General features: G+C 41.4%; 2 protein-coding genes across 2 annotated transcripts in view; one reads left to right on the top strand and one right to left on the bottom strand.

Moving 5' to 3' along the window:
• Mcm9 (minichromosome maintenance 9 homologous recombination repair factor) overlaps positions 1-25549 on the top strand; it is a 73732-nt gene that overhangs the window by 5698 nt on the left and 42485 nt on the right. Inside the window, 3 exon segments of the mRNA XM_032888289.1 lie at positions 3970-4170; positions 6978-7103; positions 8413-8532. Of these exon segments, the coding sequence (XP_032744180.1) occupies positions 3970-4170; positions 6978-7103; positions 8413-8532 (447 nt within the window).
• On the bottom strand, positions 11789-24742 carry Asf1a (anti-silencing function 1A histone chaperone). Its single transcript, XM_032888288.1, has 4 exons — positions 24424-24742; positions 19084-19199; positions 15327-15503; positions 11789-12255 (listed from the first exon to the last, which is right to left on the bottom strand). Exons 1-4 carry the CDS (start codon positions 24530-24532, stop codon positions 12043-12045), a joined length of 615 nt encoding a protein of 204 aa, XP_032744179.1. The 5' UTR covers positions 24533-24742; the 3' UTR covers positions 11789-12042.

Genomic DNA, 25549 nt, shown 5'->3' with positions numbered 1-25549 from the left:
ATGTAGCGAAAAAGAGTAGACTTTTGGTAGTTTGTGCAGGAGGATCCGAACCATCATGTACTTTTATCTCCCACAACGTTACTTACAGGGACCGAGGACATTAAGTGGTCACCCTGGGAAGAGCTAGGCTTAGAGAGAGGAAGGAGGAAGAGCCGAGCTGGGGCTGGGCGGTATCACACTGCTGATATGCTCCTTTCTGACAAGGAACTAGACTCACCTAAAGAACTAAGCAGCAAGACTGGAGCCGAGATCAGATCGCTGACCTCTGCTCCAGGGCTCTCAGTGTGGCCTGCTTAACAGTGTCCTCTGGAAAGGGTTCTGGTGGATTTGGCAGTCACAGGACTCGGGATGTGACTGTCAAGTGTGACTAAAAATCTTACTGATACCTAAGCAAAAGGAGTAAATGTTCCTCTCTGCTGTGTGCTGATGACACCACAAGGGAGTGACACAGATTTTAAAAAGAATATTCTTTAGTAGAGAAGAGTGTTTCCATGTAGTGCATTGAACCTGGGTTGTGTCTACACTGAAATCTTAAGCCATATTTCTTTCACATGTCCTTCATAATAAAGGGCAGGTAAAAGCATGCCAACAACTGTTTGCCTCATTACCCATAGCTTTAAACCTAAGAGCAAAGGACAGAAAGGTGGAACCCTTGCCCTTCAGGGATTTGCTCTCCTCAGGGCAGGGAAGTGGATTGCTGTGCTGCCTGCAATTGTGTTAAAGACCAAAGGGATGGCTCTGACAGGGGTGTCTGCAGGACTACAGATGCTGGGGAGGGAGAGGAACTTAAAGAGATTGAGAGATTGCAGTGTTCAAGTAGAACTGTAGTTTCACAAATAGTTTGCACATTAACTATAGGAAAATACAAAACTTTTAAGGGAATGTTCTATTTCCGTGAACTTCAGTTACAATGATCACATAAATCTGCCATTCAACAATACTCGCGCACATGAAACTGATGTGTTTATGTATTTAAGTATTTTTTAAAGCTCTACAAATGCAAGATAATTTTAATATAATAGGTAACACTAAGTTGAGATTCCATTAATTTTATGTGTATGTGTGTGTGTATGTATACGTGTATACATATGTATATATAATAATATATATGTCTAATTTTCATTGTAGTATCATGACTAAGTCAGATAATTTGTCCAAGAACAGTGGCAATAAGATTTACATTCAATCCTAATGAGATTGTTATTCTTGGTCACTCTTACTTTGTTTTCTATATAATCACTGTTTATAGAAATTTATTTTTACTAGTGGGTACCTGATTGAAAGTTAAGGTCCTCATTTAATGAATGTGGAAAGAACCTCAGTATAATCCATTAGAGTGAAGATAATAAGGGGATGTTTCAAATAAGTGTGTACTGAAACTTATTCCAGTTCTTTTTATCTAAAACTTTTAAGAGGGAATACAATAAAATGCTGTTATTCAAGATTGACCTTGAAAGGTGATGAAGCCTTTTGGAAACACACATGTAAAACACGGTTGCTGTGGTTGTCTACGTTTGGCATGAAGTTGCATTTAGCTAGAAATGTGCCTGCTACTGTGTGTGCTGGCACCCCCCATTTTTATGTGGTAGTCCCTAATGAGTCCTTCTCCAGGAAACCAAACACTGGAGCTTACACAGTAGAGAGTGGAAGGCATTTTGTAGCACAAAAACATATAACCGGCAGGCTTGGGCGTGCAGAATTGCCTGCTGCAAGATGGTATTTCTTGTATAAAATAAAAAATATTTTAAGAACTTGAGATATATTTAAAATAACTGAAATTTAAGGAAATGAAATTTATGACATTTTTCTTTTGTTTTTGGTCCCCTGTTTTATAGTCCTAAAGTACTGGGTGTTACAAATTCTTAAATACTCGTTAGGTGGCATGCTGTATTGACTGTGGTATGATATGATCCCAGACATCAGGGATTGGTGCCTAGAAGCTGCCTAAGGTCTCTTAGAGAGCACAGAAGTATCATTTGCCTGTGAAGAATAGGTTTTCCTCGGGTAGGAAGGAATAACTAAGGAGCAAGTTGGTTGTTATTGGCAGATAAGAATAAGGCAAACATTTTTAAGGCAGTGATCTTTAACCCTTTTAATGTTGTAACCCCCTAAAGTAATATTAAAATAAACCATTTTTCGAAGACTGAATACATAAGAACAATATTGCAAACTGTTTGCCAAGACAGTACAGAAATCATGTAAAAATCTTATTTCAATTCAAAAGTATCATTTGGAGACCTGCTTCCCTGGTCTGATCATGTCACATGTTGCTGCCCTTAAGGAAGACAGTTGGTGAAGCCACATCCCAAAGTCAGGATGATGACCAGTCGCGTGCGCAGTGAACAGTTTAACATGAGCAGGCTGGTCGCTCACCATCACTGTTGCTGTCACAGTTGGCAGCTGATTCTGGAGCCAGGGCCACACAAGGACAGGAGGGAGGTGGGAGTGGGAGGTGAGGGAGGTGGGGCTACACCGTGCCTGGAGCCCTGTGCTCAGTAGGAAGGGGATGTTTCCAAAAAACTGAACATAGAGATTCAGACCAGTTTGAATAAAGCTTTGTTTTAGGTCCTGTGGCACCCGTCTTCCCAGCATTTGCTGAAGATGCCAACACTGTGGAACTGGCGTCCCAATTGACTCTATGATCTAATGGCTTATGGGGCGAGAGGTGTAGTAAGATGTCTCTGTAGCAAAGGCCCTCCCCCTCAAACAAAGACCTGGTCTTTGATTGGGTAGAGCTAACACTGGCACAGCCACAAATCAGCAGAGAGCACGGAGTGTCCTGGATCCTAACAGGCTATCTAGGGATGGATACTCCCTAGAGTCCAAAAAAAAATGATATATCTGGCAGAAAGATGGGAAGAGAAAAGGACTCCATGTGGCCAGGAAATACCTAGGTCATTGGGCTGGGGACTCAACTCTTCTCGCATCAGCACCATCTGACAAGTTATTTTTCCAACTCAAGTCTTTATATTAAAGGGTGGTTGGTTTTTTGTTTTGTTTTTTTTTTTAAAGATTTATTTATTTCATGTATGTGGGTACACTGTCGCTGACTTCAGACACACCAGAAGAGGACATCAGATTCCGTTACAGATGGTTGTGAGCCACCATGTGGTTGCTGGGAATGGAACTCAGGACCTCTGGAAGAGCAGTCAGTGCTCTTAACCACTGAGTCGTCTCTCCAGTCCCTAATGGCAGGTCTATTGGGAAGCTGCTCTCCAGCAAGTTCACTGGCCCCAAGGATTGAGGGGATGGGGTGTACAGAAAGGGTGGATGCATAGAGAGGAGGGGGAAAGAGACCAAAATGTCTGGATTATATAGAAAGAGCCTCTGGAGATAGTTCAGTGTTGAGGGCAGGGTATGTCAGGTAGGGGCTGAGGGATGCTAGGTCTGCTTTGATATGTAAAATGTGCACCTCAGTCCCTTGTCCTGGGGTCTGAAACCAAACAGTTATTTTATGCTTTAAAGTAGAATCAATATCCAAACAACATCTATTATTGGTCATTCCTTCATTGAAAAGAGGAGACTGAGTAAAATATTAATAAAGTAAAAAGGAACACATTAAGAAAGTAAAGTACATGCCAGACAGCACTAGCCTGTCTGCTTTCCTGATTTCCAGGCTAATGTGGCTTCACTTTGAGAGAATGAACATATGTCCAACGTCACAGTTGTAGGTTATCTAGTGCACTATTCCCAGCAAAAGGTACTAATCGTGTCATTATTATGTAGCATACTTTTTAAAAAATGCTGACTTTGACCTTACATATTCAGAAACAATTTATTGTTTTAGGGACTGAGAATGTGGGGTGTGTCTTAGCCTAAAATTGGTCATTGCTTTCTGAATGAACAGATATACTTGGAAACAAAAAGTGTGTTGGTAGCTTATTTCTAATTTCTGGTCCTTTGTCAAGTGCTTCAATGCCAACCACTGTGCATGATATTCCTGCTGGACTCACGTGGTGCTTTCCTTAGGAGATGACCTCACCATCTATGGGGTTGTAATGCAACGGTGGAAACCCTTTCAGCGAGATATGCGCTGTGAAGTAGAGATTGTCTTGAAAGCCAACTATGTCCAAGTGAATAATGAACAGTCCTCAGGGATGGTCATGGATGAGGACGCTCGAAAAGAATTTGAAGACTTCTGGGAACACTATAAGAGTGACCCCTTTGCAGGTTTGTGATTAAGGGCAAGGCGCATAAACCACTACATTCATCTCAGTAGTTAAATGGGATATGACTTGCAAACAGACAGCTTATGTGACGGGTAAGACAGCGTGGCTTTGCTGACTGGGTTTTGTTTACTCAGTATCTTCAATGGCAGTATTTCATTTGTGTGTGTGTGTGAAAGCCAGAGGTCAATCTTGTGTTATTTTTCAAGAGCCATCACCTGTTTGCTTTCTCCCACTTTCAAGCTATCTTTGACAGAAGGCTAGACTCTGCTCAGTGAGGCCCTGTGATCACTTGTCTCTGTCTCCCTGCATTGGGCTCACAAGATGTGTGACCATGCCCAGCTTCTCATCCCGTTAGGTGCTGGGGACTAGACACAGGTCAGTCCTCGTGCTTCTCTGCATCCAGTACATGGTTTCCTAACGTATCTCCAAACAAAGACGATGTTAGCTGAAGACTTCCGATCAGGGAAAGACTGAGGGAGTGAAGAGAAAGCATTTGTCATCGTAGCCTAACATTGTGAGCTTTCGATGTATTACATAAAATAACACACCACAGCCTTGGGTTTAGAAAGTATTTTTTATTGAAAAAAAAAAAAAACAAAAGACAAATTTATAAAACATGAATTAAATCTTGTTTCCATTCTTCTTTGGAGGTTTCTCAAGAAAAATAAACTCTATCTCCATTCTAATGTATATCATTTTATTCTCAAGTCACAAGCCAAACTAGACATTTATTTTACAAAGGAAGGCTTCCATTTGTCTATATATGGACAGTTTGCTTTTCTTTTGTGGGATTTTTTTAAATCGTCCACATATAATATATACGTAGCTTTCTCTGATCTTCACTGTACGTAATCAGTGTGAGAAGGAGCCCACAGTTCTCTAAGCCGTGACTATGTAGTCAGTGTAGTTTCTGACTGAGCTGTCGTTAGGTTCATGTCCTGAGAAGCGCTTCTCTGGGTGTTCAGTCCTTGTCTGGTCCAGTGCCACAGGTCATCTGCTTTCATTACGCCGCACTCTCCCCTGGATACTCCCAAGTTCCTGTGCTGATGACTGAAGAGCTGTCTTGTAATTTAGGAATTTGTGGCTACACAACTCATTTGTCAGATAAAGAATGAGTTAAGTATAATAACCTTGTAAGTTAGGAAGACACCGTGAAAATCAGGAAATATTTCTTAGTATGAATGGACTCCCCTCCTAGATTCTGGTCTATTTGACTGTTTTGAAGTTGCATGTGCATCTTGCTGGAGTGGAGAAGAGAAGCTGCATCCAAAGCAGCGTAACACAGGGTTTGACTTGTCCCTGAAACTGGGGACTGATGGGACCCAAGCACAGTACTTGGGTCTGCTGGATCATTTGAACTCATACTGTGCAGATTCGATTATCTTATACCGGAAAGGTTTTCTGTACTGTTTAAAGAGGAAACTTGGCCACAGACACTGAAACAACATGGTGTGAAACCGATTTCCTCATGTTCCGTTACAAAGCCGTGGAAAAAGGAGACAGTTAAGGAGAAAAGCACTGGGCCATGTCGAGGCTGACACTGACCCTGTGCCCTCCCACTGGAGTGCGGCTTCTGCGGCATGTGATGGTTCTGCCTCAGCTTCCCTCTCCTAACCTTGGTTCTTAGGTTCATTCCGTCTTTATGTGTAACCCTTGGATTTTAGTCAGACTCTCAAGTCTCCTTGGCTTAGAGCCCTGACGGGTTTTCTCTAGACTCTGTCTAGGAAAGGAGACCTCAAGTAGTAGTGCACTCCCTCTAGTGTCTACATCACCCTCTGGTTTCCTTTTACTCAAGGGCGCTCTCTTTGCTATTCCTGCTGTTCCAGGGCTCATCGCCATCGAGTGCGTGCTACTGAGTCAATGCTGAGCCATTACAGGAAGAGGGAGTAGCTCAGTGGTTCTATTCCCCACACTAAAAGATTGCCTCATTACAGTCTTTGTACATGAGTTATCAAGCACGGACAGGCTCAGGGAAAACTCATTGGAATCTTGTCTACTGATCAGACCAGTGACTGGATGAAATGGTTTTATTTATGAATACACTAAAATGACTCCCAGATTTGTTGCTTTTATTTAAAGCACACACACAATTGGACTTCAAGACCTTCACCTGGAGTTCTATTCTGCAACGATCTTAATATACTAATACCACAGTAACTTATTCCAAATAAAACAGTTGCTCAAACAATCAAGAACAATGCCAAGTCAACTTGCAAGGCGAATGAACTTCTTTCAGAAGCTCCTCAAGCCCCAGCTTTCCTCTGTAAAAGATCCTAGTTATTATAGGGCCTCATTTCTGAGGCTGACCATTTTCCTCTGCCTAAGTAGTAGGGTGATTTTAGTAACATTACCAGAGAACATGACTGCATTATGTAAAGGGATAGTGCTTGGTAGCCACAAGCTGAAAGAGAAAAGGAAGCTCCTTTTTTTATTCAGTGTGACAAATTTATAGAAACTTGAGTAGGTAGTACTCAGGAAAGAAACCACTTTTCTTTTCATGGTATTAAATTTAAAACCTAAACAAGTCAGTGCGGTATGGTGGCATAGACCAGTAGTCCCCACCCTTGGGAGACTGGAGCAGGATGACACATTTGAAACCACCTTTGGCTACTTTGCAGAACCATCTAAAAAACCAAATAGAAAAAGAAAAAGCAGAATCTAAGCTAGGCTCTTGAGTCCCTCTTCTTATTTGACTTGGCCTTTATCATTTTAGATTGGCAGTGTGTTACAAGAAAATGGCTACAGGATAGGGAGATTTCAGGTAGAAGTTCTGGAAAATGATAACTTCTGATCTTTCTCACTTCCAAGGGAGGAATGAAATATTGGCCAGCTTGTGTCCTCAAGTGTTTGGGATGTATCTAGTGAAGCTTGCTGTGGCCATGGTCCTGGCTGGTGGAATTCAAAGAACTGATGCTGCAGGAACAAGGGTTAGAGGTCAGTACCTACTGATAAATGTAGAGGGGAAGGGAAGCCCTTTCTTTCTTCAACAAAAGTTGCTTGTGGGGGGTTGAGTTATAATGACACACACTTGAAAATGGCTAAATAAAACCCATTACTTAGTATACTTCAGGAAATTAATTTTAAAAGCTGTCTCTAGAGCTATTTTCTAATGTAGTTTCTAAATGGATTTTTCAGTTTTAGTCTATATCCAGATTTACCAGAGATAAGTTCTTCCGTGGTTATGTACTGTAAAGGTGCCACAAAAATGAGCTCCCTTGGAGGGAGGGGATGAGAGTGTGTGTCTTAATGTCTCCAAGCTGGTTTCCATCTGTGACTGTCAAGTGCTACTCAGAGCCCTGTGCCTGCTGATTCTCCTGCTGGTAGACAGCAGATATGCCATCTGCCAGGATTGCTGCTGTAGGTCATACTTGAAGCAAAGACTGCTCCAAGCGTGCAACATGTCTGGGTGGCAGCAGACTCCAGTGCAGCGAGCATGACAGAGAGAGAGGGGGGGGGGAGGAGCGCTGTTAACCAGTTACCCCACAGACTAAAATGATACTCTAAGCCAGGCTATTAGTCCAACACTAAGTCCACATAGGACAGAAGCATTTTATAAACTGTATTTTGATCATCTGCTATATGCAAGGCACTTGGCTAAATGTTGATCTTAAATAATGGTTTATTAATGTACTCAGGAAATACTTATTACTAAAGAAATTTTTTGTCCAGTGAAAATATCTGTCATAGGACAAGCATGTGTCCATTTCTATTAAGTGTGAAATGAGTCATTTTAAGGTAGATATCCCACTAAGCTAATGAAACGTACATAAATGAAAATGTTTTTATTCAGTTAATATAATCAAAATGGTTTGATATGTATAAACCACTTATAAAATCCCCCCAAATTTAGAAGTACTTTAAAAATAGAATAAAACCTTATATGACTTGTATGGATAGCTTTAATCACTGTAGCTTAGATTTAAAAATAGATACACCAGAAAGTTTTTATAAGTCAAGGATTTTTAAAATGTTACGCATGGGTCTAAGCATCTAGAAATAGCACATACTCTATTAAAAGGTTTTAAATTTTAAATATCCACTCAGTAATCAAAATTGCTATATTTGTGACAGATAACTTTTCTAAAGAGTCTCTATTTAACTCCTTCCTTGAAGAACCTTGCATAAAATATATCAAAAATAACACATAAAATGTATTGGCCATTTCATATGGGCTACTTTATTAGTTGTATGTTATTCATAGGTCCTTTTAAAATTTTTGAACTTTTACATTTACTTTTCCTAGGCGAATCTCACCTTTTATTGGTTGGGGATCCTGGCACAGGGAAATCACAATTCCTTAAATATGCAGCAAAGATTACACCGAGGTCTGTTTTGACCACAGGAATTGGATCTACTAGTGCAGGTACTGTATGACAATTTTTACATAATTTAAAATTAATATGGAAATGAACACAATTATTTCCTTATGAAATATAGCCTTCATAGGATACATTTCAAGTAAGTTTAGGTTTTTCAAAGTTACTGCCAAAAATGGAAGGAAATGTAACATCCTTTTTGCACAATTAAAAAGATATTTCAAAAAGGTTTATGTCCTCAGTATGGAACTTAGTTTTATATAGGAAAATGTAAAGATGTCATTTTATAAAGATCTACCAAACAAACATCAAAACAGGGAGATTTCATTTACAAAGTAGGTAGACAGCATATAGTTTAAGGCATTTTCATGGACAACAGTGACTCCTAATGATACCTTTTAGGGACATTTGTGCATTTAGAAAGCATATTTTCACGTATGTACTAAGAAATTTTCTTCATACATTTTAATAATTCTACAGCAAGTACATTTAAAAGCTCTTACACACAAGACTGTCCTGGTTATAAAGTGATATGAAATTTAGGGAAAATTGTTTTTTTAAAATGTGTCTTGATGTTTTCTACTTTTAGTTTTATTTCTCCTGTTCTACAATAGGAGTTTGGTTTCCCATAGTTTACTAGTGTTATTACATGTTAAGATAACCTTGCTTCTGTAGTCTCCTCTCCAAGTTCTTATCTGATATACTCTGAAACCCATCACAAAAGAAAAATATCCCAGCAGTCCTATCTGGGGACTGTAAATGCTGTATTAATAAGTGTTGGTCAGATGGGCTCGGTGAGTTGACAACACCAAAAGAGAAGGCCAATAAAGAGCCACCCCTATATACTTTGAAATCCTCGTGGCTGAGTGACATTGTATGATTCCATGAAATGACTGCCAACCAATCATGTGGAATGCCAAGCACTAGCCTATGCCATCTAACAGGCCACTATTAATAAAGAAGTTTTCAAGTGTTAGTGATAATATAAATAGAAAGTGAATTAGCACTCTCCTCCCTCATTTCATATGTCAAGATCATAATCCAAAGGTGAGAAAAAAGGTTGGTAAAGGTTTTGTAATTGTAGGAACTTAATTGCTACTTTTTACCTACTCAAAGATGTCAGTGGGCTTTGGCACTCCTGTAATCCATTAAGAGTCAGGCTGCACACAGTAGGGGCAGCGAAGGGCTACTTTCTTGAAAAACCTAATATAAATGTATACTTGCATTGCATGGTCATATGGCATTTTATACTATGGACTGCGATAGGAAACATGTCATAGTCTTAAAATTTTGCATTACCCTTCATTTACTTAGTTTGTGTGCGCATATATGGAAGTTAGGTGACAACCTGTGGGAGAATGTTTCTATCATGTGAATCCTGGGTACTGAACTGAAGTAGCCAGGCTTGGCAGCAAGCACCTTACCGACTGGGCCACGTTGACAGCCCCCATGGACTGAACAGAAATGAAGGGTCAGAAAGGGTTGTGAATGAGCAAATGCATGTGTGCCTCCTTAGACTTCTGAAATGTTTCAACTCCATTCCATCATAACCTACTCCCCTAGCTTTTCAGCGGCGTGGACTGTATGTGTGCATATGTGTGTGTTGTATGTGTACATATTCACCAGACATTTATTTATACTGATAGAAACGAGGAAGTGGTGCAGGGTGTGGAGTCGAATGCCTTTAATCCCAGCTCTCAGGAGGCGGAAGCAGGTGGATGTCTGTGAGCTGAAGGCTACACTGGTCTAAGGAAAGTTCAGGACAGCCAGGGCTATGTTGAGAGACCATATCTCAAAAATAAGAAGTGGGTGGAGCGGAGTCTATAAGCCTTTTAACTGTAATTTAGACATGATGTCTTTTTAAATGAGGCTAACCAGGAGGAAAATCCCTGCATGCTAGTTTCTTAGTTCTTAATGTGTAAATGTTTCTATTCTTCTTTCACTTTTAAATTTAAATAATTTAAAAATAAAAGGCAGTATTTTATTTCTCAGACTTTTGTGACTTTTTTTGGGCCATATATTTAAAGTTTGATATAAAAACCTAAGCATGTCATCACAAAGTGGTTCTATAATCTAAGACAGCACTGAGTTGCTTTACTTGGTGATTTAATTATCTTTATTTCTGACAAACTTATTCTTACTGTACTGATCACTGAACTGTCTTAAACATTTTCTCCTAATTGTAGTTAGACAAAATGAGATTTTTTTTTTTTCAAATCATTTTAGTAGCCAGAAATATTTATTTTTAAAATCTATGAACTGGGTAATATGGAGTCTTAAATTTCAAAGTTTAACATTTAACAAGACTTTGTTTCACAAATTTATCTTTTAAAAAAGCAAGAAATATATTACAACTTATAGAGTCTGTATTTAAACAAATACCCCTTCCTTTTCCTCAAAATGCTTTTAAAAGTGCAGTATAAAAGCTTAGATGTGAAGGCACTGCATAACTTGTACCTATGGCTACCCTGGGCATCATCACTGATAACAACTGAGAATATTGTACTGTCAATTTAATGGGTCAAAACTTTGAGGATTTACTTCTAATTAAAGAAAATAAGCTTTTGGCCCATTTATTTGGTGAATTCCTTTCTAAAACTATTCTTCTGAGGAAAAAAAAAGTGGAAAAGCTGTCTAGATTATGTTAACTACAGATAATGCCCTGATCTTACACATTATGAGAACCAAAGGATATGGGGTAGTGTGGCTGCAAAAGGTAAGACATACTCCCTAGAGTCGCCAGCCAGGATGAAGCTGACTAGACCTTCCTAAATCACCCTTCTACAGTAGTGGTGCCAGCAACACACGTTCAGCATTCCTGTAAGCAGAAAGAGCGAGCAGATCTGAGCCATCATAATGGAGTCTTACACTTCAGAGACCTTGTGTTTGCACTTATGTGTTGGACTCTCTAGACAGTGATGGCTTAGGATCATAGTTTCTCAGTTTTAGATGTAGGGAAGCATACACGATAGTCAGAAGGACTTCAAAGGCAGCCGCATTTGTTATATAAAAACTAGAAGTCCAGTTTAATGTGAACTGTGGTAAGATGCACTGGGATGGCCTAGAAAAACCCTGGTGGCATGTGATTGATTTCAAATCCCATTTTAAATCTATCTTTTTTACTACAGAATGGAAATTTTCTTGTCAAATTATAAGGATACAGGAAAAATCATTTTAGTTGAAGTAAACTTTGTCCTTTTAAAAGCTGATAAATCTTATTGTCCAAGAGGCTAAAACACCTTTACAACCCAGTCTAAGAATTGATAACTTTTCTTTTTATAAGTGCTTTAATTACATATAAAAGAGAAGAAAATAATATATATGCTTTAATCAGATTAGTTTCATGAACAAATAAAATAACACATTAGAGAAAAAAAGTCCTTAAAAATAGTTGTATTTATATTCCACAATTTGCTCAAATACTGGTTTTCTTATAAACTTTCTACAGGATGTTTTTAAACAAATTCTTCACATTTCACGTTGACTATGTACTTACGGAACTTCAGGGAGATAGTTCTGTTTTAATAGCTTAATCTGTACTAATGGCATGGCACGTGTCACATGCAGTCCATGTGGGATTCTAACATGACACTGAGTGAGTTTTCTGACGTCGCCCATCCCTTTGATGCTGAAGGCAGTGCATCTGTGGAAAGAAGGGACTGCAGGTTGGGGTCACTGCTCTCTGCGTCTTCCAGTTTCTCTGTGTTATCTTCCCAGTTAATGTGGAATCTTGTGACTCTGGGATTAGAAGCCAAAATATTCCTTTGAAGCTAGAAAGAGAAACATTGAAATGGTGAGTACTAAGAAAGTTAGATTACCATGTGCAAACTGGGTGTTTCTTTTCATCTTTTTGGAGGACTAAATTCATATACAAAGGGATCAGCAAGTGAAGCACTTAAGCATAATAAGCAATGATCATAACAGCAGACAGCAAAAGAACTATCAGCCTTTGCAAACCAGGTAAAAGGGAAGTAAGGGGAGGAAATAATCAAACTCAGGGCTGAAAACAACCAAGTAGAAACAAAGAGAACTATACCAAAACAAACAAACAACAAAACCAGGAGCTGATTCTTTATGAAAATCAACAAGATAGATAAACCCTTAGCCAGAGTTAACAGAGGGCACAGAGACAGTATCCAAATTAACAAAATCAGAAATGAAAAGGGAGATATATAAAAACAGAAACTGAGGAAATTCAAATAGTTATCAGATCCTACTACAAAAACCTATACTCAACAAAACCAACTGGAAAATCTGGATGAAATAGACAATTTTCTAGATAGATACCAGGTACCAAAGTTAACTCAGGATCGAGTAAACCATCTAAACAGTCCTATAACTCCTAAAGAAGGAGAAGCAGTCATTAAAAGTTTCTCAACCAAAAAGCCCAGGACTAGATGGAGGTAGTGCAGAATTCTATCAGACCTTCAGAAGATCCAATACTAATACTCTTCAAACTATTCCACAAAATAGAAACAGAAGGAACATTACCCAATTCATTCTTTGAAGCCACAATTACACTTATACCTAAACCACACAAAAACCCAACAAGGAAAGAGGACTTCTGTACTGGCTGGTCTTGTGTGTCAACTTGACACAAGCCGGAGTTATCATAGAGAAAAGAGCCTCAGTTGTGGAAATGCCTTCATGAGACCCAGCAGTAAGGCATTTTCTCAACTAGTGATCAATGTGGGAGGACCCAGTCCATCGTGGGTGGTGCCGTCCCTGGGCTGGGTGGTCTCAGGTTCTATAGGAAAGCAAGCTGAGCAAGCCAGTAAGTAACATCCCTCCATGGCCTTTGCATCAGCTCCTGCTTCCTGACCTGCTTGAGTTCCAGTCCTGACTTCCTTTGGTGATGAAACAGCCATGTGGAAAGTGTAAGCTGAATAAACCCTTTCCTCCCCAGCTTGCTTCTTGGTCATGTTTGTGCAGGAATAGAAACCCTGACTAAGACAACTTCAGACCAATTTCCCTCATAATATTGATTCAAAAATACTCAATAAAATTCTCACAAACCAAATCCAAGAACATATCAAAACAATCATTCACCATGATCAAGTAGGCTTCATTTTAGGGATGTAAGGATGGCTCAATATATGGAAATCCATCAGCGTGTAATCCTCTATATAAACAAACGCAAAACCACATGATCATCTCATTAGATACTGAGAAAGCATTTGTCAAAATTCAACACCCCTTCATGATAAACATCTTGGAATTCAAGGCCCATACCTAAACATAGTAAAAGCAATGTACAGCAAACCAGTAGCCAACATCAAACTAAATGGAGAGAAACTTGAAGCAATCCCACCTATTCAATATAGTACTTGAAGTCCTAGCCAGAGCAATTAAGACAACAAAAAGAGGTCAAAGGGATACAAATTGAAAAGGAAGAAGTCAAATTATCACTATTTGCAGATGATATGAGAGTATACTTCAGTGACCCCAAAAATTCCCACAATTGATAAACAACTTCAGCAAAGTGGCTAGATAGAGAATTAACTCAAACAAATCAATAGCCTTCCTCTACTCAAAGGATAAACAAGCTGAGAAAGAAATTAGAGAAATGACACCCCTCACGATACCCACAAATAATAGAAAATACCTTGGTGTGAATCTCACCAAGCAAGTGAAAGATCTGTATGGCAAGAACTTCAAGCCTCTGAAGAAAGGAATCACCTAAAGAAGCACCTAAAGAAATGTTCAACATCCTTAGTCATCGGGAAATGCAAATCAAAACAACTCTCACACCAGTCAGAATGGCTTAGATCAAAAACTCGGGTGACAGCAGATGCTGACAAAGATGCCATTGCAGACTGGGACAAGCCCTCTGGAAATCAGTCCGGCAGTTCCTCAGAAAATTGGACATAGTATTACCTGAGGACCCAGCTCTACCACCCCTGGGCATATACCCAAAAGTGCTCTACTGTGTTCACAGCAGCCTTGTTTTATAATAGCCAGAAGCTAGAAGGAACCCAGATACAGAAAATGTGGTACATTTACACACTGGAGTACTACTCAGCTATTAAAAACATTGACTTCATGAAATCTTTAGGCAAATAGATGGAACTAGAAAATATGATCCTGAGTGAGGTAACCCAATCACAAAAGAACACACATGGTAAGCACTCACTGGTAAGTGGATATGAGCCCAAAAGCTCAGAATACCCAAGAAACAATTCATAGATCACATAAAGCTCAAGAAGAAGGAAGATCAAAATGTGGATGCTTCAGTCCTTCTTAAACGGGAGAACAAAATACTCATGGGAGGAAATACAGGGACAAAGAGTGCAGCAGGGACTGAAGAAAAGATCACCCAGAGACTGCCACAACCTGGGGATCCATCCCAGATACAGCCACCAAATAAGAAGTGCTTGCTGACAGGAGCCAGATATAGATGTCTCCTGAGAGGCTGTTAGAGCCCTACTGATACAGAAGAGGATGCTTGCAGATAACCATTGTACTGATCAGGGAGACCCCAATGGAGCAGTTAGAGAAAGGACTGAAGGAGCTGAAGGGCTTTGCAGCCCCATAGGAAAAACAACAATATCAAGGAACTAGACCCCACCAGAGCTCCCAGGGACTGAACCACCAACCAATGAGTACACAGGGGGGGACCCATGGCCCCAGGGGCATATTTAGCAGAGGATGGCACTGTCTAGCATCAATAGGAGGAAAAGCCCTAGGTCTTGTGAAGGCTGGATCCCCCAATGTAGGGGAATGCCAGGGCCAATGTTGAGGTGGGAGGGGGTAGGAGCATCCTCATAGAAGGGGGAGGGAGGGATAACATTTGAAATGTAAATACATAAAATATCCCAGAAAAAGAAGAAAAGAAACTTACCTTAGAAAAGTCTGGTTTTACTGGTGGGTTTTCCCTTAATTCTGTTTCAGTATATTCATTATTTACATAGTAGCCAACTCTAATAAATTCTTGACCTCGGTAGGTGCAAGTAATCAGTACAACTGTTACCCCCACTGCGTCTGCGTCTGGGATGAGCCCCGCGTTTGGCGCATCAGCCTAGAGTAATTCAGAAAGAAACACAAAGGCCGTGAACGGCAGGACCAGCGGGTGAGCAACAGCTACCCTAGCACTGCTTGAGACCGTCAGTGCGATGTCTTTTCAATTTATTCTTGGCCTTTAGAGACCTTGGTTGGCCTTAGAGTCACTCTCTTCTGCCTCCTGAGTGCTAGAGATACAGGTGGACACCACCACACCCACCCAGCCAATGTTCTTTGGTGGGACTCACTTATACCTAGAAAATAAGGGTAAGTTTCTCTGTGGTAGTACTGTGTGCGCTCAGTACTTGCAGGCATAATTATAGCTAAAGAAAAATAATTTCTGGTCTTTACTGTATGGTGATTAATTATATAATATTCATTATAAAATTCATTATTTATAACCACATCAATCATTGTAGTGGTCCTAACCTTTTACAGTCCTATTTTTCAGTCCCAAATTACTATGTACCAACTTGGGTTTCGTAGAGTCCATTCTAGTAAGTGTTTGTTCTATCAGTTCCCTCCTCTATCTATCCAAGACTCTCAGGTTCTTCAGTAGTAAACCATGTAAAACTGACAGCAGACAGAGGTCACGGTGTGGTTCAGTTCAAGCCCAGCACCACTAACTAAGAAGTATACACACAAACAGTGAGTACAAAGGGCAATGAATCTGAAAAACTATAGCAAAGTTTGAGAAAATGAAAATTATATTGTGTTTGAGCCACAAACACTGTGGAAATTAAATGCAGTCAAGGACTGTTTAGGTAGAGGACACCAAAGATCATGTTTTGAATCATAATGAACCTAAAGGAATTAAGAAAGTGAAACAACAAAACTAGAAGACATTAAAAATGCCAGGAAAGGCTAGGGTTGTGTCCACAGTCCTCATTAGCAAGACTTCTCAGACAGACAGACAGACAGACAGACAGTGATGTGTGAGCGATCCAAGTACAACCTAAAGCACCATTTTGCATAGTAAACAAAGGAAACACTAGCATCATATCCTGTGCATATGAACACTTGAGGAATGCTTTTAGCTTGGAAACTTTTAAGACTATGTTTACTGTATATGTAACACAGAGCCGACCTAGAAGCCATACAGATCCAGAGACTAAAACTTTCAGTCACCTTCAGTTTCTCTCTTCTCTTCCCTTGTCACTCTCACCGTCTCATTTCTAAAGGCTGGGCATTCCTCCATCTGTTACGCAGAATGCTCCCAACCCCCATTTCTTACTCATCTCCTCAGTTCCTGTCTGCTGTTCACATTGCTGTCACTTACACACGCAGCCATCCACTCCTGTACCCTGGCAGGCTTTAAACCTTAGACACATTAGTTCTTTAGGGTCTTTACAGCTTTGTAATGTGCACATGCGTGCGTGCGTGCGCGTGTGTGCGCGCATGTGCGTGTGCATGTGTAAAACTTAAGTTCTCTAAGAAGAGCTGGAAATCTTTCATGCCTCTGTGCCACAAACAGCCCCTTGGCTTTAAATTCTTTCCCCCATGTTCACCCAAATGTATCTCTTGACATCTTTATCAAACCTACTTTCCAAAGTCCTTTCTGATTCACAAGGTAGCAGCTTCCTTTTTTATGTGCTTGTTATTTGACACAAATTTCCTATATATGTCTTAATCTAAATGCAGCTATAAGAATTTATTATTTTAGAATTTTCTCATTACTCAGTCCCTGTCCTGAGTAATAACAGACACTAAGGGTGTCTGACCCTCCTGTAGCATATACAGTCTGTCCTACAAACCTTACTCAACCTCGCAGGGTTACTTTCAGGGATTCTCAGATACCTAGAAATGGGTGAAGATGGTACAGTTCCTGCCACCCAGCAAATTAGTAATAATTGCACTAATGTTTAAAAATGTTGTTTGCCAAAGGATTTAACTTGAGCAATTTTGGGTCAAGAAATGTGTATACCTTTCAGGTCATTGAGAATGGAAAAGTGACGGGGATCCCGTTTGTTGACCCAGTCCAATACTGGGCAGATGTCTGGACATCTCCTTGCTAGTGTTAGACCCATTCCTCAGACAGTCATGCTTAACTCTACTAAGCAAAATGGCAAAACAGAAAAATAGGACAAAACAAAAACTGCCTTAGTTTAATTTTGGTAATAACTGTCAGACTTTGAAAACTGCATAGGCTAACACATGACCTAAATCACAATGCTCTCTGTTCTTGTGGCAACATTTACACTGTAGCAACAAAAAGCTACATATTTCTATGAGATTTTCCTCACAGCACTGCAAGCCAAAAGCTTAGAGGTCTCTTACCATAAACACAAGACTCCCAACGGCTCACTTTAAACCAAATACAAGTTTTTACAGCAATACAAAGTGTGTGTGTGTGTGTGTGTGTGTGACCTTCTTTTACTACACCATGAATCAGTACAGTGTGTAGTCCCCAGGCTTGAGGGTCCAAGGAAATTATGCCTCTTTATATAATGAGGATAAAAAAATAGTTTTAATTATAGATAGAGCTAGTTATGTCAGTAATTTGCTAATTGCCTTATTCCTCATAATTTTATGTGTAAGTCATCAGTAGGGTTACGTATCTTAGTGAGCAGAGGCATCAGGCCTGCCTGAGACTGCAGGGCTTCCTTAGGCAGCTGTGTTGTGTTGCTATGGCTCTCACAAGGCTATGCACACTCACAACTCAGTTTCATGACACTTTTAATTAAAGTATCACAGCCTTTAAATTACTGATGCTGAGCCTTTCTTAGCCATTTATTTATATACAATAAGTTATTTGGGGTTTCCTAATAGAAAACATTCAGGCCAGATTCAGTTCTGTATTTAAGAGGCGGCATCTCTAACACTTAAGCAACTCCTTGCCCATTACTAATGGAATTATTTCAAAGAGAGGACTCATTGACATTGTCCTCTCTGTGAAAGGAGAAACAGAGGCCAGGTGCAGGAAGAAGTAGACTTTTCTCTTGGATTATGCCTGCAGTAAGATTTGGTTAGACAGAAATACTTCTAACAAAAATTAATGGTTATTTAAAAGCTAGCTTATTACTCCTTACAGTATTACAAATATCTCCCTCTAAGAAGCATGGATAATTGAAAACATGACTAGTTTTATGTAGCAACTTAATAAAGCAGGAGAAATAACAGTCTTTCACAGAAGATAATGTCTAAAGCTTGGGCAAAGTCCTGAACACTGTCAGAGGCATCTGAGAACATAATTTACACTAAGAGTGTTTCTCCTCACAAGCTCTAACAGGGAATGGATTTGTCCCAGTGCTCCTCTATCAAACCTAGACTAAAGCTTTAGTGAAGTGTTAGACTGTCATTCCAATGGCTCAAGTCACACGTCTCTATCTGCTAACACATTTCTTCGCCTTGCAGTTGCTGACTCTACCAAAATGAGGTTGTTCTATCCCACCTGCAGATGCATGCATGGTGCTGACCAGAGCACCGTTTGAATGTGTTTGGGGATACTTTCATCCTGAAAGACAGTCCCACAGGACAAACTCAACCTTGTACGCACAGCATACTTGTAGTCTGTCTAGTTCCCAAAAGTAATCTCAATGACACCCCTGACTACACTCCAATATGAATCCTCTGTATTCATATATGGAAATCAGTCTTACCTGAAACACAAACATATGCCTGCCTGCAGGAACAGGACCCACTAACACAGAGTCTAAAACTTGATCGTATTCTTCACTTTCAGCAGAGCCCACGTAGATAATTTTCCACTCCAAGTCTAGGGTAAAATAACCAAAACCATTATTTCACGGCAGCAATTATATATTCCCATGATAAAGTCCCTTCTGTTGACCACTGAAGGGCTAAATGGTTTTTTGACCAAAGAGATAAGGAAATGTTACTTAGGTATTTCTCTCTCACCATAATTCATATTTCATTCCATTAACTTCTCCAAATTAATTCTCTTTCATAAAGCACTGGTCCCTGGAGGGTGTTCCTCACAAGTAAAACGTGAAAAAAAGTTGGGGAAACACTAAACGTTTGCCACAGGTACTCATAAAGCAAAATGGCACAGTAAGCTCTGGAGACCTCCTTTAGTAAAGAACATGGGGAATCCCATTGTCCAAGCTCATGTACTCTGCAATTCCCCCAACCTCTTTTTGTGCTCCATTTTTAACTTCACCGCTGTAGAAAAGCCGCTTTATGAAACAGAAATCATCACAAAATCTAAAATGGAAAAATCATTAGCAAACCTTCCTTGTGGTTCAGAAGTTTCAGCTCATCTCCTGATATGAATTCGTCAATCTGTTACCTCATCACTCTTACTAGCTAACAGAATAACTGTGTTACTAACTTGTACTTACATTGTATTACCAACTATGCCAATCAGATACCAACCAGACAGTGGGCTGCTTACTCCTGATACTCTTTTCTGCCATACATTCTTAAAACCACAAAACTCTTCATAGAGCAGAGTAGTTATATAGCATACAGGCAGGGACACGATACACTCAAGCAAACGTAACCTAAGACTTGCCTTGTAATTTAACCTAGATTTCATTAAGCACCCTTGTAGAAAATTCTCTATAAGAATTGAGAGGATTAAAACCATTGCTCTTTGAAGGAATCTGAGAATCTGCTCTTTAAACCTAGGAGGAAGGTGACAATCTCTTGTAATGTGGTCTGTGCTTGGCTTCATTACAGAGAGACTATACTAAGCACTCCCAAGGGGTTGAATCTCTGGTTCACTCTGAAAGGCATCAACAAATCCATTCTTGTGTGTGCCCATGTGGGTATCTCCTAAATTTGGAAGAGTATTGGGAACTTCTTTGAATCATACTATACTTGCAAACTGAAACTTTTTCAATTGCAACTTCCTTGTTATTTGTAATGTTTTAAAAGCCAGCAGTTACTATTAGGTCCTGGCTGGGCCACAGACTAAGGCTGTTTGTATTTTCAGCTTTCAGTACATTTCCAGATTCAGGGTTCTGCATTTGGCATCTTATCACAGCACTTACTTGTTGGATCTAGGAAGAGACAATAACATTTTCTGACCAGAAAGAACAGTAGAACAGCCACAAATGTAAAAAACCAATTTGATGTGTTCAAGAATTAGCCAAGAGGCTGGGATTTTTGGAACAGAGAAGTTACCAAATCCTGAGTTTATGATAGGGAGCAACACAGCCACATCATACAAGGCCTGATGCCCACCATTAAGGATTTTGGCCTAACACTTCTAGCACCATTTTGCTGTGCTGGGCATCAAACCCAGAACTTTCACACGTTCTAGGCACCCACTTTATCACTGAGCTACAGCCCCAGCCCTGCAGCTGTGGTTTTTCAACCTTGCTAATACTGTGACCCTGTAATAACAGTTTGTCAAGGTTTGGTGACTATCCGACCATAAAATTATTTTGTTGCTTCTTCATAACTGCAATTTTGCTACTGTTATGTAGCAAGTGAATTGTAATATAAACATCAGTGTTTTCCAGTAGTCTTCTGGGAGTTATGCTCACAAGTCAGAACCACTGCCCTGAAGGTTTTGAACAAAGTTACAGAACCCTCCTTTTATCTTAAAGGATCATTTTACTTGCTGTGTTTTGTGTAAGCTGTGAGAGGACAGGGGAACAAGAGACTGGTTCAATGGTTCACTACAGAAACAGTACAGTGCATGGGTGAGTTGTGGTGGCCATGGGACTGGTGTAAAGCATTCACATCCCAGATAAAGTTTGACAATGGAAGCAACAGTAGCCACTTGGGGGCGGGGGCGGGTGTCAGTGTAAAGAAGAAAATCAGGAGTTAAGTTGTATACATGTCTAAGATGCCTATTAGTTGTTTAAGTATAAACACACAAAAATCAAATTTTTAAGAATTGAAATTTGGCAATAATGCATAATAACAAGGACAAGGATGGGATTCCTAGGAGTAAAATGAGTCTTAGTCAACACCAGTGTTGACAGGTCAGGAAGAGGATGAATCAGTAGTTTAGAAAGCTTCCTTCCAATGAAGGAAGCAATTAATGCAAAGCCAGGTGGAGATCCTGCTAAGGAGAAGGGCATATGAGAGCTACTGACTGACCTGAGGTAAACGCTTCATCATACAGATAGAATTACTCAAGCACATATATACTCTCTGTCCATGTGCATGCGTGCTCACACTAATACAAGCAAAGCTGAGAGGTGGAGAAGCTAAGTGATCTAAAATTCACAAGCTTACAAATCAGAACCATAATTAGAGCTGGGTTGCTGCTACTCAAAAGCTTGGGCTTTTAAGGCTTGGCCTTCCAGCTTTCAAGTAATGAGTTTAAAGAAGATAGGAGAGAGTGGGTAAAGACAGGTAACGGAGAGTGAGGTAATCTAACCTTAGGAAGAACAAACTGAGGCTCAGAACAGGCACACATTGGGTCTGAATATGATGGAATGCTTATTTATCAAGCAGTTTCACTACTAGAGTTATGAGCTGAAAATTATTTATTTATTTTGAAAATTAGCTTTTCCATTTAACCCTGGTAATCCCAGGCAGAAAGTATCTCCACGTGTGGCGGGAGGGATGCTACCAAGGAAACTGTCAGTTAACTAAATTGTTGGGAAACTCTGTGGCCTAGTAGAAAATACACAGCCTTTGCAATCAAAACAAGCCTGATCTTTCAAAGGATAAAGCCACAGGCTCAATTTTGATGCACTGCCAGTATTAAACCCTAGAAATTGCAGGAAGGCCAATTAAACTTGTATAGGCTAGGTGATCAAGTATAAGAAAGCCCCTACTTAAAATCACTTTTAAAAAATGTTAAGTATGTTGTGTGTGTGTGTGTGTAGGTCAGAGGACAACTGGTTGGAGTCAGTTCTCTCCAGGGGATTGCCAGGTAGTTGGTATGGGTAGTAGCTTTACTGGGCGAGCCATCTCACTAGCCTTTAAGTCCCACTTTTTAATGTGCTCTACTCCTAGACATAAGTCCTATAAAAGAAATAACCGTATTTAGGGCGAACACAACTTACGTCTTCTTCTGAAGCAAAACTACAAGGCAGCTTTTAAAAGCAAAGTTAAAATATTTCAAGACTAGTGACAAATAATAAATGGTGGCTAATTGGTACACTGGAGGTAGACACAAATCGTAAGCTCAAAATTCCCTTTAGAGTATTTCGTACTTGGATCAGTAACTTTAAAAGTCACAGTACAACAGAAGTATGGACCCTAGAAAAGAGCTTCTGCAAGATAAATCAACTCCCATTTTCTTACTCCACAGAGCCTCTAGATGGAGTATACAGGAATGGCAGCTTTTTCAAGGATTCCTTTGCAGCTTTGGAATGACTCAGCTTAAAATACCTTAAAATAATGGTGCCCTGGTTTGGAAGTGTGCTAGAGGAAGGCATATTTTGACTTGAGTAATACCACTGTTGTGAAAGGATCCCAATCTAAAATGGAACCTTGTTTGGTTTCTGCGGATGGCTGGTTTCGAACTGTCCAGTGTGGTGACTGTAACAATATCCTAGACCTTTCTTGTACAACGTGGACCTAAAATGGAGGCCACCATTAGAGAAACACCTGTGGTGTAAAGAACTTCTGATGCTGGAACACTGCACTGAGTGAGGATGGACTCAGCCATGGTCCTACTCTGTATTTGCTCATTTGTATGTAAATTGGCAGTTCAAAAAAGGAAAATCCGTGTTGGAAATGGGTCTGATGTGGAAATGCTATTACATTTCAAATGGAGAAATGAGCAAAACACCCTTACACTCTATTAATCGTCACAGTCCATTTAGAGACTATTATATTTTAATCTTTAGTCAGTCTTCAGGATATGTCCCACCCACTAGATGTATGTGCATTATACTTTATATACTTATTAAAAACAGGGTACATTTTAAGTGATGGTGTTTAAAGGAGTTGAGGGAAAGGGCTGTGACTTCCTTTTTACAATTTTTAAAGGTTTGTTGTAATGGCTTTTATAATTAAAGTTAACATCCTACGTGAAGTACACTGTAGAGATTATAGCTTTTAAATTAAAAGAGAAATTCTTTTCGTCGTAATTAGGATAATAATCTTAAAGGCGTTTTGTCGAAATACTTCCAAGTCCCAAGATGTCCTCCCAGTTAACTAAAATTTAACGCCAATGAAGTTAAACTTTTTGTTTCAAATGTTGAAAACGAAGCACTGATTTTAATAAAATCTAAGAAAAGGAATAAGAAGCTCACATTTTAGCTTTCTAAATTCTGTATTACCTCACTATTTCGCATTTTGTAAACCGTAAAATGTACTTCAGAAAGGACTGACTTCTATTTCCCTATTTCTCTATCTGCCTGGACGTGGAGTTATTTTAATTGCATCTTCTTCACACGTTCTGGAGAGTCTTTCAGACTTTCTAGAAGCCAGAGATGAAGTGCCTGGAATTGGTTAAGCGCCCTGCTTTTGCTCTCGGGTGGGATGGAACTTCCTAACCCTTCACCGTTTCTCTCCGAGAGGTCTCCGTTCCCCGGGAGAGGCGTCCGCGCCGCTCCGGAGGCGGCGCGCAGCATCCCGGGCGCCCGCGGAGAGCACGGCGGCCCCCGGGAGCCAGGCGCCGAGGGGCCGAGCCCAGCGCCCGCCTTCCGCGCTGGTTGGTGGAGGAAGCCGGAGAGCGGCGCGAGGACAGCCTCGGCGGGGCTCGGGCGGGAAGGCGCGGGCCCGCTCGCCCCTGGCGGCCCGGAGCAGGCGTCGTGCCGCCGGGTAAGATGGCTCCGCTCCCCGCCGGGCCGCGGGGCCCTGGGGCCGCTGAGGCCGCACGACCCCCGCCAGTGCCGCGCGAGCCGGGTCCGCCAAGCGCCGCCCGCTGCAGACAAAGCTGACAACATGGCTCCCTCCGCCCGGCAAGTTGCTCGCAAGTTGCGGCGCGGCCGGCGTCCCTCAACTTCAAGTTTCCCTCGCATGGCCGCCCTCCCGCCGGCCGCGGCCCACCCCGCGCGAGGCCGGGCTGGGAAACTTTAACGTCCGCCACCGCAACTGACAGCCTGGCGCCACTGGCTCACCTTCAGACAGGTCCTCGATGCACTCGAAGGTGATCTCGAACTGGAACGGGTTGTAGAAAGGCGACGGGTTATCCAGCACCACTACATTGTTCACCTGAACCTTTGCCATATTTTGAAGAAAACACAAACAATGGGGCCGGGGCTGGCGGCACCACAGAGTCCCGCGCGCGGCCGCTCCGAGAGCGCAGACCCCCGCCCCGGCGCGGCGCGGCCCGACGTCGTGCAGCTGCGACTTGAGAAACTTTTTTTTCCTTTTTATTTACACGGCAGCACTCCACAGTGTTTTGCAGCTTTCCTATTTCACTAAACTACAGCCCATTCTGCTCTGATAACTAGCAGCGTTGCCCGCGATTGGCTGCCCCCGAGCTCTGACCCTCCTCCTCCAGCGAGGGCCGCGGCGGCGAGCAAGATGGGCTCCCGCTCGCGGAACGGACGGGAAACTTTCACTGCGGCTCCACCTGCTGGTGCGGACCAGGACAAAGGCGCAGAACAAAGTGAGTGGAATAGGGGCTGGGAGGCCCGCGCGGAGGCCGCCGCCGGGGGAGGGGCGGCGCAGGCCCGCCCCGCCCGCCAGGCCCGCGCCGCACGTCGGGCGTGGCCGCGGCGGGACGGAGGGGCGGAGCCCGCGAGGGGCGGGCCGGCGGCCGTGGCGGGAGGGCGCGATCTGGCCCCGCGTGTTCGCAGCGTGGGCCTTGGGGTTCTCCGGGTTTCTCCCCGCCTTGAACACTTCCCCATCGGTGCGGGCAGTTTAGCGGGCTCTGCTGGATTTAGCGGATAAGATGCGCTTTGCCGTACTCCTCAGGCCCAGCTGTCTGCTTTTCGTTATGGTAGAGAACAGGGAGAAGGGCTGGTTGCAGTGGGAATAAATTGGATTTTATAGCCCATGTCAGCTCAAAAGGAGCAGGCCATTTTGGAATTCAAGTTCTTGGCCACGATAGTGCGGTGAAATAGATACAAAACGAGGGCGGGTGATTTTCACTCACACACACACACACACACACACACACACACACACACACACACACACACACGGAGGCAGACCGGAAAAAAATAAATATGCGATCTTTGGCTGTACGTTAGATTTGTTCCCATTTCAGATCTGAATAGATGTAGAACTAAAATGGGG

This window comes from Rattus rattus, chromosome 18 (genome assembly GCF_011064425.1).
Source record: "Rattus rattus isolate New Zealand chromosome 18, Rrattus_CSIRO_v1, whole genome shotgun sequence".
In the NCBI taxonomy this organism is placed as follows: domain Eukaryota; kingdom Metazoa; phylum Chordata; class Mammalia; order Rodentia; family Muridae; genus Rattus; species Rattus rattus.
This window is presented reverse-complemented; position numbering and strand designations above follow the sequence as displayed.